This window comes from Pelodiscus sinensis, chromosome 2 (assembly GCF_049634645.1).
Source record: "Pelodiscus sinensis isolate JC-2024 chromosome 2, ASM4963464v1, whole genome shotgun sequence".
NCBI classification, from domain to species: domain Eukaryota; kingdom Metazoa; phylum Chordata; order Testudines; family Trionychidae; genus Pelodiscus; species Pelodiscus sinensis.
Window position 1 is genome coordinate 43,726,972 of NC_134712.1, and position 18,973 is coordinate 43,745,944.

Sequence of the window (18,973 nt, forward strand, 5' to 3'; positions counted from 1 at the left end):
CTTTTTATAAGCCAGAGCAGCAGGGGTGAAGCATTGCAGAGAGGGTGGGGAATGGGACAAAGCCTAAATTCCCACTGTGTTCCCTCTGAGTTTAAGTGCTTCATTGAAATTGCAAGTCACAACAATCAGACCTTAACTTCAGATTCTCACACTAGGAATCCCAGTGACTTCTAGAGCATGAAGAAGGTTTGCAGATTAAAAGGGGAACAAAGAAAATCTCCTTATTCTTAATCTTGATGCAAGAACACCACTTCTCAAAGAAAGTTTTAACAAGGCTTTAACCCTGACCACAGAAATGTCAGCATACTGATAAATACAACTTGTAGTGAAAACATAAATAGAACCCGAGGGTGTGGATAGGTTATCAAGAATTGAATGGAAGGTAAATGTGTTTCAATCATTCAGCCAGACACCCTCTGTGACTCATTTCCCTAGGGGGCACATGGGAGAGCTACCCCTCTGAAATTTATCTCCTCTGCACCAAACCACCTGCCTCATATTGAGGAAGCAGCAGCCTTCTCCCCTCCTCCTCCCCCCAAAAAAAAAAGAAAAAAAGAAGAAAAGAAAAGAAAAAGTAAGCAAAACTTCTGAGCCAGCCAGGGAAACAGGAGGAGAAGACCAACTGCTCATGGGGGTGCAATTTAAAGGTCTCCCCCCAACAACTCAAGTGGCATACCCCCCTCTCAAGCCAGTAGCTCAGCCCTCCTCAGTTCCCCTAAGGGGCTATTAGGGGGAAAGGGAAAAAGGGGTAGGTGGACCCACACCTACTCCACACTAGCACACACCCAGATAGTAGGGTTGCTCCAAATCCCAGCCAGACAGCACCTAGAGGGAAGCTGCACACACAGAAACAATTCTTCAATCCCCACCAAACTCAGCTGCCCACCCCAAGTGGCCCACCCTCTTATCACAGGGCTTCTTCAGAGGGGGCGGGAGCCAGGGGGGAGGAAGGGGGCTGCCCTGGGCACCCACCCTGCTGCTGCTCCCACCTGAGCAGAGGATTTACCTGAGACAGTAAGTGCTTCTGTCCTCCCTGAACTTGGCTTAGGTGGCTGCTGGGTTTCCCTCCTATTTAGCTAGCTGGCTCCATGTAAGGTCACGAGTCTATTCATATGCCCCCCCCCCCCCCCCCTCAGCATATCCCCCTTGGGCAGCCACCGTGGTCCCTCAGGTCTCAGGCTTGCAGTGCCTGCAGAGATACTGTTTTTGAATGAAAAGTTGTTGAGGCAGCTAAGGCTTCTTTGTTGGCAGGGTCATTGTGCTTGTTAATTGATTATTTTTTGGATGACTGGGTGCTTGCACATACAGATGTGCTTTAGCAAATCAGAATGATTAAAGTAGTGAGTAACTACGTATTCCTAGAAATAGTAATGGAGTAAAAAGTACGATATTTTCTAAAAAACCTACTTGAGTAAAAGTCAAAAATTAATTACTTTGAGTAAAGTACAAATACCAAAAAAAAATGTACTTGAGTAGTGTAACCAAGTATTTCTACTTAGTTACTCTCAACATCTGGGCAACCCATTTTCCCACCTTTCTTGACAGAAGCTGGTGACCAGAAGGCTGACTGCTATCTTGAAGAGGAAAACAAAATGGAGGACAAAAAAAAAAAAAAAAAAAAACCACCACACCCTGGCACCTCTCCCCCAACAACCTAGTTCACAAATCAAGTTAAAAGTTACCAACAATCACAGCCATGTTTAAACACAGGCAAGCAGCAATGCACAATGTAAAACCTGAACTAGTTTGAAATGGGGCAGTCCCAACTCATCCTCCAAAATTTTCAAATACAAATAAGTTGGATCCTTCATTGATTTGCCTATTATGACAAAGCCAGTATACTACTCATGCGGATTGTAAGCCTCATGGATAGGGAGATGGGATTTTCAAATGCAAACATAGTGGCAATGGCATTCAGTATACAACATACTGACCAACTCAATGACTTACTACTGCAAAATGTGGATGGTGTGTATATGAGCATCCAGGCAAATTAAAGAACTATGAATCAGATTTATAGCCATTCACAGTGTATTAAATGAGAATAAAAACAAAATCAGATTCTTCCTTTCAGACTGGACACACTTCTCCCTGACAATGGCCTTCTCTCAGACAAGAAGGGCTGAACACCAAGGGGGGATTTGCGATTATTTATTGGTTCAAGGCAGGAACTTTTGTTAAAGGGGAATGTTACCGCAAACTGCAAGCCTCTGGCAGGCACAGAATTTCCACCTCTATGGCTTGGCTGAACACCATTCTTTTCAGTACCAGAGAACATTACTACAGGTCAGCACATAACACTTTTTGTTCCAGAAGTACGTAGGTTAGCTCTGCAGCACTTTCAGTTCTTGCCAGTCAAAAGAGGTCCTGTGTGTTTATTGTGTTGCTGCTAACACACCTGGGCAGCATATGCTTGATCTTAATATACCACACAAAGTCACTGCTTACTGCAAGTTATGTAGACATTAAAAATAAATTGGAATTAGAAGTTTTATGAATCATATGCAACATTTTACATTTGAGATGGGAACTTGTGTGAAGCTTGTGAGGACAAGAGATGAATTAGACAGCAATGTTCTTGCAGATAACATGTTAGTCTGTTGACTTCCTTTGAGTGAAATGGGAACAGGCGCAGGTCTGGAATCATGAGATTTACCACTGCTAGCTATTTGAGTGAAGAGGCAAAGTTAAAATCTAAATACAGGAATATGAAACTTTGGTAGTCTTAGTGTTCTTTAGGGAAGGAACAAAACTATCTGGAAGGATAATGTTCCAAAAAGGATGAAGCCACACTATTCTCAGTGATGGCAGATGACAGAATGGATCTCAAAATGCAGTGGGGGAGGACAAGGTTGAATATTAGGAAAAATTATTTCACTAGGAGGGTGATGGAGCTCTGGAATGGGTTACCTAGGCAGGTGGCAGAATGCCATCCTTAGAGATTTTAAGGTAAGGCTTGACAAAGCGCTCTCTGACTGGGGATGATTTAGTTGGGGTTGGTCCTGCTTTGAGCAGGGCATTGGACTAGATCTCCTGAGGTCTCTTCCAACTCTAATCTTTATGATTTTATGCAAACAGCTTACAACAGAAATGAACATTAGCACATCTTTGCACACTCCTGTAGGGTTTTTCCTTTTTTATCAATCTCACTATGATGGTGAGTGAGCAGCCATTTTAAACAGTTGCGCTTAAATGAAATATGTTTAAATGCAATAATTATGATTATTTAAAATGGGAAAATCTTCTCTTTTTACGTATAAACAAAATATGTACATATTTAACTTTCTACTTGCTCTGCAAAATGACTAGTTTCAACCTTACAATGTGACCACAGTGACATCTCGTTCTCTCACTTTCCAGACTTTATGTATAGAACCCTGCAAATCCACAGATATCTGCTTTATAACCATGGGTATCCACTTCTGCGGATGTGCATACAGACAACCACAGCTCATTTTTGTGGATATGGATGCGGATACAAATTTTGTATCTAGAATCCTGCAAATTTGTGGCTATCCATTTTATAACCATGGTATCTACATCCACGAACATCAATGCAGATATCTCCGGCACATTTTTGTGGATACAGATGCAGATACAAATTTTGTATCCACACAGGGATCTATTGATAAAAATTCAATAAAGACCAAAGCAATACAGATATAAAGTAACCTTTCAGAAACAGGAACTCTTACTAGTAAGGAAACATTTACATGGCTTTATATTGATATGACAAATTTAAAGATGCAGTCTTAGAAGCAGATGATATATCTGGGTAAGGCTGAAGGCCCATCTGTTTATTGTCTTTCAACTTTTGTATTATAATTTTAGCAAACTCCTCTCCTTGGCTGTCAGTAGTATCGAGTAGTTGTCGGACTTTTGATGTCCTTGTAGGTTTGGTGCTGATAAGTTCATAATCTTCTTTCATGATTAAATCCCTTGATAGGAGGGCATCCAGAGACTGGTTCAGACAAGCTTCAGTCATCTGGCTGACAATGTCTTCTCTCCTACTTTGGATCCACTGGTGAGCTACATCCTGTTGCATGGATTCCAAAGCAAAACCTAAAAATTAAAGAAAGATTCAGAAACCTACTATCACAGTTATAGGGAATTTATAGGACAATAAAATGAAGAATGAGTTGAGAAAGAACAGCTCAAAAACTGCACTTGTGGTTAAATGATGGTCTTGTAATACTCTGCCAAAATGCTGCTATATATCCCAGATTAAAACTTCATTAAATGTATCAATGGTTGATTAAATTATTTCTCTTTAGTAGTTCTAATGCTAGGTCTTCATTTGTTAAGGGAAGGAAAAGTAACAAATACAACTTCCTAAAATGCCACCATTACTTTAAAACAGAAACTCCAGTCTTTCAACCATCCCTACCACTAATGCCTTCCTCCCACACAAATTTACCTACTCCTGAATCAGGGACAGGGATGGATACAACATTCTGTAATATGCCTTTTTTTTCCTATTTAAATAAGTCATTCCTCTGAGCTTTTCAGGCTTGCCCTATTATCCCTTCCTTATGTGCACCTTAAACTCAAAGATGCCTTTTCATACAAGTGACACAGCTATATTAAGATCAAAACTATCATGATATAGAGAGAAGAATGATAATGGGTTAAGACACTAGACTAGAACACAAGACCATATTTCAAATACTAACTCTACCACAAACTGTTTTCGTAATGTTGGGCAAGACAATTTCTCAGTGCAATACCTCAGTAGCAGAATGGGAATAAAACACTTCTTTTCTCCTGCTCCATGGCTATGTCTAGACTGCTTTCCTCTTCCAAAAGAGGAAATGCAAATGAAATACTGATATGCAAAACTTGTGCTTCATTTGCATATCTTCTGATCCCTTTTTCAGAAGTTTTCTTTTTTTTAAAGCTGTCTAGATGGTTTTTTTTGCACAAACCCCCCTTTTTAAAAAAAGAACCCTGTAAACCTAATGTTTTGAGAAGTAAGGGTTCTTTCGAAAAAGGGTTTTTTTGTGGGAAAAATCCCATCTGGACTGCTTTTTTTTTTTTTCCAAAAAGACCTCGTCTGAAAAATGGTTCAGAAGAAGATATGTAAATGAAGTGTGAGATTTGCATATCAGCACTTCATTTGCATTTCCTCTTTTGGAAGAGGAAAGCAGTTTAGACATAGGCTAAAATAAAAATAGGAGAAAGGCAGGGTTACCTATACCTTGGGCATCTTTAGTAAGTGTTTGTAAGTGTACCATTCTCCATTATAATACCCTTTTAACAAATACAGCACCGAAGCAGAACTATCATACACACTTCAGTAACACTGTATGTGCTATCTTCCTTATCCTAGACTATAAACTCTTCATTTCTGTGTTAGTGCTTAAATAACAATTGGCCTAGTCTTCCTTTCAAACACACACAAATTACTGGCAGTTGCACATATACCAAGATTCTGAATAAATCTCACAGCAGACATCTCACTGACCATTCATTGTTTCCCTCTAATACTATTGGAACTTAAAACTCCATTAGTTTGTGTTGTACCTGAGATAAGTGCGGATGACTGAAACATGCGTGTTGTAGGATTTGATGTATCTGAGCGATCTGCACCAGATGAGGATGGGTAACTGCGGTAGGGCACATACAAGTTAGCACTCTGGGCTGGAGAGATATTTTCATCCATGCTAACAAGGGAGCACGGTCCTTCAGAACTGCTGTCTTTACCTTAAATAAAAGGAAACAAATCATATTACTTTTGGGTTCAGACAAGAAACAAAAATGTTTTAGAAATGTACAGCACTTTTAGAAAAAAAAACAAATTAATTGCACGTCTTTCATGTCTGTTTGCTACAAACAACGTTTAGATTTTTCATGAAGTTGAGGTTCACGGCACTTTTACGTTTTTTTCTTATTTTCTCTCAGATCTGAAGGGTTTTTTAATTTTTGGTCAAGCATGCTTGAGAAAACCAGGTTTGTCAGAGTTTCAACTTTAAAAAGCCTTATGCAGCAGGAAATTCTACAGTGGCTGGGCCAGCCAGACTTTCAAATTTCATATTGCCCAATTATTTCTTCTTATCAGATTTATTTTAGTGCCTTTTATTTATTTTAGCACAAGAAGTGTGGTGGTGCTAAACCCTTCTAAAATAGACTCAATTAGAACAGTAGCATTTAGAAGACTAATAGCAATCTTTATTTTATGGAAAGAGTTTCTTTCTTATCTGTTCTACTAGTTATCTCTTGTGCTGATGCAGCATATAACTTCATAAAAATTTCAGATGAAATCTCTTTATCTAATTTATGTGACAATAGAGGTTTGAATACTGTGTATAACAATTCATGAATAGACAATTCATTTAACTGCAGAACTGCCTGAATATAAGAATAAACGACATTGTGAAAGAGATGCAGCAGTATGGTAACAGGTTTATCTTGATACAGTGCCTGATAGACAATAAAATCATAGAATTTATCTGGACACATTAGCTAGGGTAAGCCTAAAACTGTACATCACTTAAAGTACCTTTTAGGATAAGTTTGTACCCAGACACAGAAACAAAACCCAATACAACAGGTATGTTTCTATATTTTTTTTTTTACAGAAGCGTAATTCCAAAAGAAACAGTTTTTAACAAAAACATTCCCAGCAGTGTTTGCATTTTATTATATGTACTACTGCAGTGCTTAGGAACTCTAATTATGGACAAGGGTTCCTTTTCCTAGGCACTGTACAAACAAAACAGAACCCAAATGTCTGCAACATTGTGCCAGGGCATGAAAACCTGCAGGATGAAATTGGTGATATACAAAAGGTTAAAACACAGCCTGTTTTGATTATTCAATCAGGGGAATCCAGTAAAACTGCTGAATGTTTTATATTCAACACTTAAAAAAATAACCAACACATTGTGATGAATCACTTGCTCAAGGCAGCCAAGGGCTAATAACATCCTTCTGCTGTGCTGCCTAAAATGGATCAGCCAGCATTTGAGGGTAGTTGGTGAACAGTCATTTTTAATTTTTTGTGTGTTTACAAAATATATTTGATTGTCACCCCCTTCCACCTGTACAAATTTCTTTTCATCTTAGATTGTTAGATTTTCAGGCTTGATACTGTTCCTACTTCTGTTTGTGTTAGTAGGAAACACAGGAAGACCCTGATCCAGATAGCACCTTTGGGCAATATCAGAATACAAAATAAATTTAAAAAAACAACTCGTCTTGTGTGACCTTTCACAAAGAAAGGATCAGAGTTACTTGAGAGATTTCATATATACCCCCTCGAGAACAAAGACAGGACATCAATACCTCACTCAGCTGTGTGAAAGAACTAACAGAGGCAAAAGAATCTTTACGGGCATTCAGTCTGCATAACACTGCTAGATGAAGATCATTGGCTAATGACATCAGCAGAGCTTCTGTCCTATATACTGAAGTCTGAAAGAAAACTCTAGATACCACCACCAACATTCTCTTCAATGGGAGACTGGGAACATAACAGTTCACAGTCAATGTCAAGGTAACATTCACATTCATCCTTCATACTCAGCCTAATTTTTCCCTTGTTCATTTCACCATACAGTTCTAAGCCAATCTAAACAATTCTCCTTTTCTTTTGTTTCTATTCTGAAAATATTCATAAATGGACTGTCATGGTTCAGTGTGGCCCATAGCCTAGCAGTTACTCCTCTCCTTGTCAGTACTCTGGCCATGAACGTGCAATTACTTGTCCCAATGATGTAATGAAGCTAGAGTGACTGATTCCAGCTATGGAGGCATACTTAAGTTGAGCTGGGAACTCAGAGCAGGGTGAGTACTCTTGTGTAAATGCAGTGTCACAACTAGAGTATAAAGTTGCAGTTCAACATTAACTGAATATTATGAATCATTACTGTGCAGCAAGGTTACATACCTGTTGAGAGGATATTATACTCTGGAGCAGACTTGAGTCTTGATAGATCAGGAGGCATGCTGCGGAGGGGGAGTACACCACTTTGTAGGAAGGGAGCACATGTTTCCTGAAAAAGTCATTCATACAGTGAAGACTACATTTTTGGAATGATTTAGTTAATTCTAAAGTGCTTTCATATCATTGTCTTTTCCTTGTTATTAAGATGCTCAAGTTACTTCACAATTGAAATACAGGAAGACATTAAAAATAAATTAAAACAATGCAAATGTTCTTTCACCTTCCGACCAAGATTTTATGTGCAATTTTAATTATTAATAGTAAGAAAGAACAGCAGCAGCACTAAGGGACGCAATCATTTAAAAATTAAGTACTTTGCATGAGCAACATCAGTAGGAGAGGGGAATGGAATCCTCTTTTCCAACCCAGAAAACACCCACTGTGTCACAAATAACAGGCTGTTGCAGCATCTGCGGTCTGCTACGCTCTCTTTACAGGTATGTGTGTGCTCATGTACTAGGGATATAAAGGCTTAACTGGTAAACATCACCTTTACCAGGTAATGCTTAACAGATAAGTGGTTAACCAGCAGCCTGGCTGAGCTGGAACTGTCCTCTGCCTGGGTGTGGAGGGGTTAGAAGGGCCACTCCAGCCCAGCTGAGCCCAATGCACCGCACTGCGGGGCCACTCCAGCCCAACTGGATCCTCTGCCTGTGGGATCCTGGATAACCAGTTAAACTTAACATTTAACCAGTTAACTTTTTAAATGGGATCTTGCATCCCTACCATGTACTCAGTGATCATGGCTTCCAGTTCCCTTGGTCTGCACACAACTAATCTTATCCACGTTATGTAAATGAGGAAAAGCACTATACTTTGATGTGCAGAAGATGGAAATGTATTTCCCTTCTGCTGTGTGCCCACTGATTCTGCTACAGTCCAGCAGCCTCAGGACCGGACTGGTCCCAATGAGGGAGTTTGCTGAACCAGGGGAAGTCAATTCCGCCCTCCTGCTGCCAGACTCTGGGCTCTCTCAGGGTCCGTCAGCAGACCCAAAAGAGGGGGCATGGAGGCATCATTTGAGCTCCCTGCTTCAGGTGCCAAAATGTTATGGGCTGGCCCTGTAGACCAGAGAGGTTTAACCTGTCATACCATTGCATTTTATGCTTTCCATGTTTGTGTAGCTGCAGAAGAGAAGTGTGGGAAAAGTTTTCCCTGTACTAAATTAAAAACCATTTCAAAAATATTTTTGTTACCCAAATGCATTAGGGATGGAGCTTGAACTCAAAATTCAAAAGAAAAAGATTTACCTCCTGTGGACTAAGATTCAGAGGTATATTTACAGATGTCAGCTCCACATCAGCTATCTTGTGACTTACGCGAATAGATTGTGATTCATACTGTGACTGAAAGAAACATTCATATTCTTATTAGTTATACATTATAAATCTATGAGGCCAGGATAGAATGCACTCAATTCTTATGTTAGTTACATTGTGACAAGCACAAGTTGCCATTTCAATGAAATTTCATATTGCATTGTAATAAAAGTTACTTACCTTATCTCTCTTCAGCAGAATTACTGCTTCAAACATTGATATCTCATCAAATGTTCTCAGCACTGGTTCAAGATCTATTAAGCATTCTAAACGAGAAAAGGATATTCAGTTCAACATTAACAGTAATTACAATTTCAATTTGTTTGAGCTATTTATCTTACCTTTATGAAAATGTTTCCTCCACCAACACATAATAATTAGAGCATTAGGGTGATAAATGAACACTTCTTGCATTCAATTAAATAAATAGTTGATTTTTAAAATTTCTACATTACTGTGTTAGTTATAGAAATGTCTACTTTAAACTCAGATACAAAAAGTGATCTAAGCAAACTGGAGTCTGATACACGCCACAACTTCAACTACCTTCTTAAAACGTATTGCATAATTTTGTTTAAATATGTGGAATCATATCAGTGACTTTGCTGTACTAATGAATAGCTGATAATGTGGCTCTTTGTCTTTTCTATTTTATTCTCTACTTTTTTTGTGATACTTGTTGAAAACTTGCAATTATTTCCCCCTCTAATTATGGTGTCTTTTTCTTTCTCCCCTGGCTTTTCTAGTAGAGACAAAATTTTCATTTTTAAACATTTCCTTCTTTCCAGGAGCTGACTGCTTCTGAACTGTCACTAGAGGGAGTAAAAACAACATGTCTGGTATAAGCCTAACATTATGTAAACAATAGCTGCTTTACAACAAAATAACCCTCCTTCCCCTTTGCAATAGTATGATGAACTCTTTAATCTAAAGCAACTAAGATATTTAGAATTTGGAGATACTCCTCATCAAAAGCTTCAAGTTGGGTCAAATTTTGAGCTTAGACTACTATATCCTTTTAGGGGAAGTATTCATAACACATGTCAATACTCAGAGTCTTTTTGACAGCATGTAATTATAAACATTTCCAATTACAGAATATCAGTTGAGAAAAGTATTTTACAGAAAGCTTGCAAATGAGCCACAGAATCATTTAAAGTTGAAATCATGAAGATAAGCTATTTCTGATTATGCAAATTATGTTTTAAGACAGGAGTTTGTAGAAACAAAGGAATATGTTATTTCATGCACATTAATAATTCCTATGAACAACAGCGAGCCTGACAAGGATGGACTCAGAGGAAAACCTACTTGAATGAATGAAAAATACACCCCTATGTAGTACTGGTAGATTATGAGCAAAACTGCTTCTCATTTTTCTTTCTTTCACATTAAAAAGCATTTGCCAGAAACTGAGCAAGATATTCTAAAAATGATGAAGATGTAGTCAGAGGGAATACAGTCCTGTTCACTCAAAAAATGACACATTAGTGATTCTCCTAATATACTATCCACGAGTATCATAAAAATATAGAGGAAGCAAAAAAACAAAAACAAAACTCTTTTACCTTTTACATGGATCACTGCAAAATCAAGGGAAGTAAAATGGGTAGAAAATTCTGTTTCTACCATAAGAAAGTGGAAAAAGCTTTCCCTTTAAATAAAATAACCTATTTGCTTACTTTTACTAAAAAAGCAAAAAAAATGTTTATTGTTATGTCACATAAAATACATACTATTTGATTATGTAACCTAGATAAGTATATATAAGATATAACAAACTAAAGGGTCCTAGGAGTTCTAACATTGTGCTAACACTCCAAACTACAACTGAGCTCAGGGCTACTCAACACGTGGCCCACAGGCAGCATGTGGCCCATGGTCTGTTTGTTTGCACCTGTGGTATTGTTTGGGTTCACGGTGTGGTTTGGGTTGATATGTGTTTTAGTGGTTAAATTCCTGGACTGTTGTGACACCATAACAAAAAAATAGTCAATATAATGGTCTTCTGTTGATATGCATTTTAGAAATTAAATTCCTGGACTGTCATTGCTCATTAAAAGTGCCGTCATATGGGTGGAAATCAGGTAAATGTTGCATTTTATTAATATCAGCAGAACTGACTTAAAGTGAGCCTGTGTGTTATGTAGTCTTGTCTTAATTTTTGTATTCATGCCTGTCAGTGTGAAAGAAGCTATTTGCCTGGTGAATGTGAGGGAGAATGGAGGAGGAAAGGAGGGAGGATGGAGTGAGCAGAGAAGGGGCACAAAGAAGGCAGGGCAAGGATATTTGGTTTGAGGTAGATCTTGGATTGCACTTAAATTCAAAAAGTGATTTCATGCTTAAAAAGGTTGGAGACCCCTGCTCTAAGAGCGCATCCTGCATGTCCCATCCCCACTTTTCCTTTCCAGCGCTTCCCAAGCACTGAGAGTCAGCTTCTTGCGGTGCTCTGAAAGTACTGGGAGGGTGGGGAAGGAGTAAATCCTTGGGGCCATCAGTGGGCGAAAGGTGCAGAAGGGGGCAGGAAGATGAGAAGGCGATAGGCAGGAAGAGTGGGGAGCGTGGCTGCCAGTGGGTGCTCCATACACAGTATTTTTCCCCAGGGATTCTCCAATACCAGAAAGTCCATGGAGTTGGTGCCTATGACTGACATTCAATTTCAAAACATCCACCAATATTAAAAGACAATTAAAACACCTGTCCATGATCTGAACAAAAGGACTGTACCAGTAAATCTCAATGCTAGACTGAGTTACCCATTATACCAACCACTAGTATGCAGTGTATGTGGGGATTAAAGACCTAAGCATGTCTTATTTTTCTCTCCTGCCAGCTTCACTGAAGGAACTGAAATTGTCAAAACTGCCTACTTTTTGAGCTCTTTGGAAAGCACTTTGCAGCTCAAAAGAGCAGAACTAGTAACATTTTAGAGAACTGAAGCTATTGTTCAACCCAACTACCCTAGAAATTGTTAAATTTGCTGAAAACCTCAGTTTAGAAGGTAAAAGTTAAGTGTTTCATATCGGGGGCATTTTAAACTAGAAATCACTTTTTAAAGAAAACTGCAGCTTCAGGCCTGTAAATGGTCATCGAGCTTCTAAAATACAGAATTTTCTACTCCAACACAAATTACTGTCTTCATTTTGCAATACCAACTGGGAGGGAAGAAGAAAATTATCAAGGTCTTTACATTTTGAAAAGTTAAGATTGCTACTTTTCCAAAATAATCTACTATCCCTCTTGGACATTTAGAATCAAATTTTCCAAAGGTAAGAGTTAAAACTGTGCCCAAACATTCACATTCACAAAATGGATAGTTAGTCAATACCAGTACATTGGGTAATTACACAATGTGGCTGTCATTAATGTTAGGAATGGGCCAAAACTTTAATAACAAAAACACCGTGGTAGGCTCAGATGATAATGGACTGTTGTGAAGCCAAAACAAAAAAGATAATGGAGAAAATGGAACCCAGGTATAGCTCCCCCTTTTTTTGTAAGATAGAAGACTGACAAACAAGGCTTTGAAAAATCAGAACCAAACTCCTCCTCCTTCCTGTGTCCATCTCCTATATAGATTTCAATGTCATATTTGCCTTCTGAATTCAATGTTCCAGATTACAGGACTCACTGTAAAAGAGCTAAAAGCATGAAGATAGAATTTCGTAATAAAACCTGACAGAATTAAAGGTGAGAAGCCTAGAAGATATTTATAACGAGCAAGGAACCTTGTCATTAGGATAAACATTTTAAATCTGTCAAATGTCACTTTAAGTCTTAAATATAGAATTAGTTTCCTATCATCATTGCAACTGGTTTTAAGGCTTGGTCTAGTAAACACTGCAATATTGCTGAAAGCATAGTTTCCTACATTTCTCCAAACAATATTAATCTTTTAGGCTCACTTAAGCTTAAACTCAGCTCTCTGCCTAAACATGATTTGGAGGGAGGAGGGAGTATAAACAAAATGAATGAAGGAGGAGGGTGAAACCTTGAAAGCATTGTTTCCAGAATTAAATGTAATGCATCTACCCATACATTTTTCAACATAGCTGTAGCAATAAACTGATGGTCTGGGAGTTGGCACTATTGTCTTACATGAACTGAAACAAACTGAGGAAGCAGGTTTTCCCCATGAAAGCTCATGACACTACAGGCAGTCCCCGGGTTACGTACAAGATAGGGACTGTAGGTTTGTTCTTAAGTTGAATTTGTACGTAAGTTGGAACTGGCGTCCAGATTCAGCCGCTGCTGAAACTGACCAGCGGCTGACTACAGGAAGCCCGAGGCAGAGTTTCTCTGCCCCGGGGTTCCTGGAATCAGCTGCTGATCAGTTTCAACAGCAGCTGAATCTGGACGCCTGGGACAGAGCAGCTGGGGCGCTGCTGGGTAGATCCCCGCAGCGCCGCACCTCGGTGCTGCGGGGACCAACCCGGCAGCACCCCAGCTGCTCTACCCCAGGTGTCCCCAAGTCAGCTACTGCTGAAACTGATCAGCGGCTGATTCCAGGAAGCCCAGGGCAGAGCAACTCTGCCTTGGCCTTCCTGTAGTCAGCCGCTGGTCAGTTTCAGCAGCGGCTGACTTGGGGACGCCTGTGGCAGAGCAGCTGGGATGCTGCCGGGTTGGTCCAATAGCGCCAAGGAGCGGCGCTGCGGGACCAACCGGCAGCGCCCCAGCTGCTCTACCACAGGCGTCCGTGAGAAAAGCCTGGTCTGCTGGGGGGGGGGGGGGCGGGGGCGCACTAGCTGCACCTCCCCCCAGCAGACCAGAGAGACGCAGGCGGCGAGACCGAGATGCGCCGCGATCCCGCCGTCCGGGTCCTCGCCGGCTTTGCTCCACGTCTCTCTGGTCTGCTGGGGGACCCCCCCCCCAGCAGACCAGGGAGACGCGGAGCAAAGCTGCGGAGGACCCGGGCGGCGGTCCCGCGGCGCGTCTGGGCGGTCCCGCCGCCCGTGTCCTCCGGGGCGAGAAAAGCCCCGTTCGTAAGTAGGATCCGTGTAACCCGGGGACTGCGTGTGTGTGTGTGTGTATATAAAAAATTATTTGTTAGTCTCAAAGATGCTACAGAATTTCTAGGTTGTTTTTTTTTTTTTAAACAAACTGGCTTACATTTAACAAAAACTAGTCATTTGAAAGTTGTGTACTGAGCCTGCATAACAGACATTTTTAACACTATGGGTGCACTTAAGGACAGAGCTAGCTGCCACTTTCACAGCCATGAGTGGCTGAGAGGGTAGATGAACTAACATGCTGTGGATCTGTGAAGTGTGCTGAAGTGGCTTTTGCAATAGCAGTCCCTCATTCTGGAAAGTGGACAGGTTTTTCACATGGCTTCCCCTGAAAACTGGTATTTTCAAGGAACGCACATTTATTTACGAAAGGTTAAAAGTCTGTTCATGAAATGTAAAAAGCTGTTTAGGTTTTGAGTCAAGAAGAATCTATAATCCAGGGCTAGGGTTTCCGGCTCAGTCACACTGGATGCCATTGCTGCAAATGTTGTCTGGTCCAGGAGAGTTGGCAATCCTATCTAGGGCTCACTCTTAGTTCAACAAGCAAAACACAATTGCTTACAATTTCCACTAGCTTCATTTTATCTCTTCTCCTCTAAGTATTATCTATTTACAGTCTAATCTACTTACAAAACAGTAAATGAAGTGCAAACAAATAAATTGTGCTAAGTTTGCATAATTAATTACAAAAGGACAGGAAATACAAAATGTAAACAACCAAGAAATACAAAATGTAAACAACCAACCACAATATAAATCTGGCTGCATATACACGTCCCATTTTTCTATTACTGTTTATTAGCATGAAAAGCTTAATATCACTGTATATGTTAAATATAAACTGTAAACTATATAGGATTCTTGACAAGACTGAGTTTTGGATGCAGCTTTTTACATTTCCTTTTTGTCACTGAAAATATGGAATTTCAACATTGTACTAACACACAAGTATTTTGGGGGGTATGGTTTCCCACTTAATCTATGCAAAGCAAGTACACTCACTTGAAAAAGAAGGTCTTTCATCTGGATTTTGTGCCCATCCACTTGTCATTAATGTTACAATTAGTACTCGGTGGGGCATGTCCATTGATAAAGTTTCTTCACTAATGTCTGGTCGCTTTCCTTGTGACACACTATACATAATCTGCAAGGGGTTTATAACTTCTGTCAAAATAGATATCAGTCAATTATTAGAAATATATGTTTACTATAATATTTAGGGATGTTCTAATTCTGCCAAAATAACTGAATAATTTTTACAGTGTCAACAAAAATATTGGAAAATTTTAAAAAAACAACAAATAATCTTGTAGCACCTTAGGGTATGTCTACACTACCCTCCTAGTTCGAACTAGGAGGGTAATGTATGCATACCGCACTTGCTAATGAAGCCCGGGATTTGAATTTCCCGGGCTTCATTAGCATAAGCGGGGAGCCGCCATTTTTAAATCCCCGCTGCTTCGAACCCCGTGCAGCGCGGCTACACGGGGCTCGAACTAGGTAGTTCGGACTAGGGTGCCTATTCCGAACTACCGGTACACCTCGTTTCACGAGGAGTAACGGTAGTTCGGAATAGGAACCTAGTCCGAACTACCTAGTTCGAGCCCCGTGTAGCCGCGCTGCACGGGGTTCGAAGCAGCGGGGATTTAAAAATGGCGGCTCCCCGCTTATGCTAATGAAGCTCAGGAAATTCAAATCCCGGGCTTCATTAGCAAGTGCGGTATGCATACATTACCCCGCTAGTTCGAACTAGCGGGGTAGTGTAGACATACCCTTAGAGACTAACAAAACAGGTAGATGTTATCATGAGCTTTCGTGGGCATAAAGCTCATCATACCATCTACCTGTTTTGTTAGCCTTTAGGAGTGCGTCTACACAGCAGCGTTATTTCAGAAAAATGGCTTTTATTCTGAAATAACAATGCAAGCATCTACACAACAATTCTGTTATTTTGAAATAAATTCAAAATAACTAATGGCTTATTCTGACTTCTGTAAACCTCATTCCATGAGGAATACCACCTATTCTGAAATAGCTGTTTTGGAATAGCAGTTGCGTGGACACTTCATTGCTGCTATTTTGAAATAACTCTTCCCCAGAGCCATTCAAAGTAATTGCTCTCCAGTGCCTTCTGTGGCTCTCAATCAAGGGAGCATGTCCACATTAGGGGAGCCTGCCTCGGACTAATTTTGAGGCTTCCTATAGATGTGCTATTTCAAAATAAGTTATTTTGGAGTATTTGTTCTCCAACAGCTTATTTTGAAATAAGCGTGCAGTGTAGATGTACCCTAAGGTGCTAAAAGACTATCTGTTGTTTTTTAAGATTTTCCAGTTACAGACTAACTTGGCTACCTCCTGAAGATTTTGAACAAAAATATTGTTCTTACGTTTGGATTTTGTTAAAATACACAATCTGCAAAACAAAAGTAAAATAGAGGCTAATTTAAAAAGTAAGGTCTATACTGTGATTGGATTTGTGATAAGTTGACATAGTAAACACTAAAATTGTGTTTTCAGAATACTATGCATAGGCTTTAGCTAAAAGTAAATAAAGCAATAAAATAATTAAAACTAAATAAAACAGTCTCACCTTCAAAGGGCTGTTTTCTTGACATCACTTCCCACATAATAATGGCATAACTGTTCAAGTAAAAATACGCACTCAGCATCATACAAAACATTGATTTAAAATAATGTGGTGCATAATACCACCTTAAATAGCTGACTATAATGATGGTTTTCATAATATGTATGAAGGGGTACAACAGAGATATTACTAAGTAAGGAACAATATGTATAGCTGACATTATTTATGGTGGCCACATGTGCCTTTGAAAAACTAAAGCTCAGAGGTTATAGGTTTAGGATCTCACTGACTTCATACTAAAAAAAAAAATCAAAATAAAAAGTAAAGAGCTTTTTTCTAACTGCTAGCCCTTTCAACTCATTCTGGGCTCTCACACTCTCTTTCACAGACCTGGTACACACTATAGAATAGCTCCATAAGGCAGCTCACATTGACCTAACCATGTAAGTGTCTACACTGCAATTTTCTTCCCACTGATTTAACACACTGAAGCAACCTGGGGATTGTATTCACTCTGTTTTCTTGTTATGTGGCATGTGATTTCTACTGCCCTGTACTGTTCCGTAGTAACGCCGTGTGTGTGCCTCAGCTTCCTTGGGCACTGAACCAATTCTCGGATGGGGATTGAAGCTTTGGGTGTGACTCTCACTGAGGGGAGGATGCCCCAGGCTACCCCAGCCTTGCTTATACACAATGACCAAGGTTCTCTGTAACCTGAGCCTCGGTGGCGGGGTGCAACTAAGTAACACCTTTTGCTCAAGTAGCTGGACAAAGGAGGCGGCAGGGCTGGGACTGGTTTCTGAGCACAAGTGAGTCTCAGCTGGCTTAGGATACAAGGAGGAGGCCTTGAGTCTGGGCCCCCCTTTCCCCTAGAGATGGATTGTGCTGACTGTATCCTTGTGCACTAATAAAACCTTCTGTTCTACCTTCCGGATGAGTCTCACATCTGGTTGTATCAGAGGCTGCGGCGTCGGCCGCTAGGTGGGAGCTGATCTGCAAGGGGAGCCATTTTAAAAATCAGAGGCAGCAGTGCAAGGTGACAGCAGCTCCTGTCCTTGGGGAAAAAGTAGGGGGAGGGGGGCTGAGCTCCCAGACCCAGCACAAGCTGGAATTCAGCTGGGTTTCCTGCCCTCCAGGTTTCTAATACACTTTAAATGCAAAGCCACAGCAGGGTTAGGTCCCAGAGCCAGCATGAGCCAGGACTGAGTTGGGCTCCTGGCAAGCCTGCTAAAAAATTTACTAGGGGAGGAGAGAAGGGCAGGGAATGCATGTAGTCTATAGTATTATCCTATAAGCTTCTGCTTATCGGTTAATCAACTAAACTATTACATCCCTAGTTCATCAGGCCACCATCTGTCCTTAGTTACACCAGTGCAAAGCATTTAAATAGACTGAAGGGGAAACAAGGATAAAAATTTGGTCCTGCAACTGGCACTCAGCTAATAATTCAATTAATTATGGGCAAATCAGTTCTCAAGATATGCATGTGTTACCCATGCAGTGTTAGCAGGAGTGAAAAGTAATTCAATACATACTTTTATCCATAAAATACGCAGTTGGGACACTGAATATAAACTGTGATTGGTTGGGTTAGGTGTCATACATGCCCTATTCACTCTGCAGAGAAATACCTTCAGGAGACCACCTAGAATGACTAAGCCTAAGTGTGTTCATAGATAAATCAATGGCACATTCCCCGCTAATCTCAGTAGAGTAACTGAGGCAAACTGTTACAGGAGTCACAAAGATTCCTCCCTGCCAGGAAGGCCTAACAGCATTCATACAGATGAATGAAGTCAACCACAGCCTGGGAAACCACCAACATCGCTCTGGGATATGACAGAACTAAACATCCTCATTTCTTTCGGTGACATTGTAGCATACATCTTCCTATTCCTTTGGCTCAATCTTCTTTCTCTAACCACATCTCTCTTCCTTCCATTGTATAACTTGATTTGCTTCTGTTCCCTTTTTCAATATGCCATACTTATGTAGCCTTGCTGGTCCCAGGATATTGAAGTGGCTAAGGCTAAAGTTTGTATTCACTAAATACAAATTGAAACAGATTTTTTAGCATAGGTAGTTAGTAATTACACAATCTGTTCCAACTTGT

At 40.2% G+C, this 18,973-nt stretch overlaps 1 protein-coding gene across 1 annotated transcript in view; it reads right to left on the minus strand.

Moving 5' to 3' along the window:
- Positions 1-2,472: 2,472 nt before the first annotated feature.
- The window catches only part of RIPK2 (receptor interacting serine/threonine kinase 2), a 37,695-nt gene continuing 21,194 nt past the window's right edge, over positions 2,473-18,973 (minus strand). Inside the window, exons 5-11 of the mRNA XM_006114326.4 lie at positions 16,864-16,913; positions 15,276-15,437; positions 9,445-9,530; positions 9,196-9,291; positions 7,889-7,994; positions 5,524-5,703; positions 2,473-4,062 (exon numbers count right to left, since the gene is read on the minus strand). Coding sequence (XP_006114388.2) covers positions 3,710-4,062; positions 5,524-5,703; positions 7,889-7,994; positions 9,196-9,291; positions 9,445-9,530; positions 15,276-15,437; positions 16,864-16,913 — 1,033 coding nt within the window. The 3' untranslated portion in view covers positions 2,473-3,709. The remainder of the gene's footprint in view (positions 4,063-5,523; positions 5,704-7,888; positions 7,995-9,195; positions 9,292-9,444; positions 9,531-15,275; positions 15,438-16,863; positions 16,914-18,973) is intronic.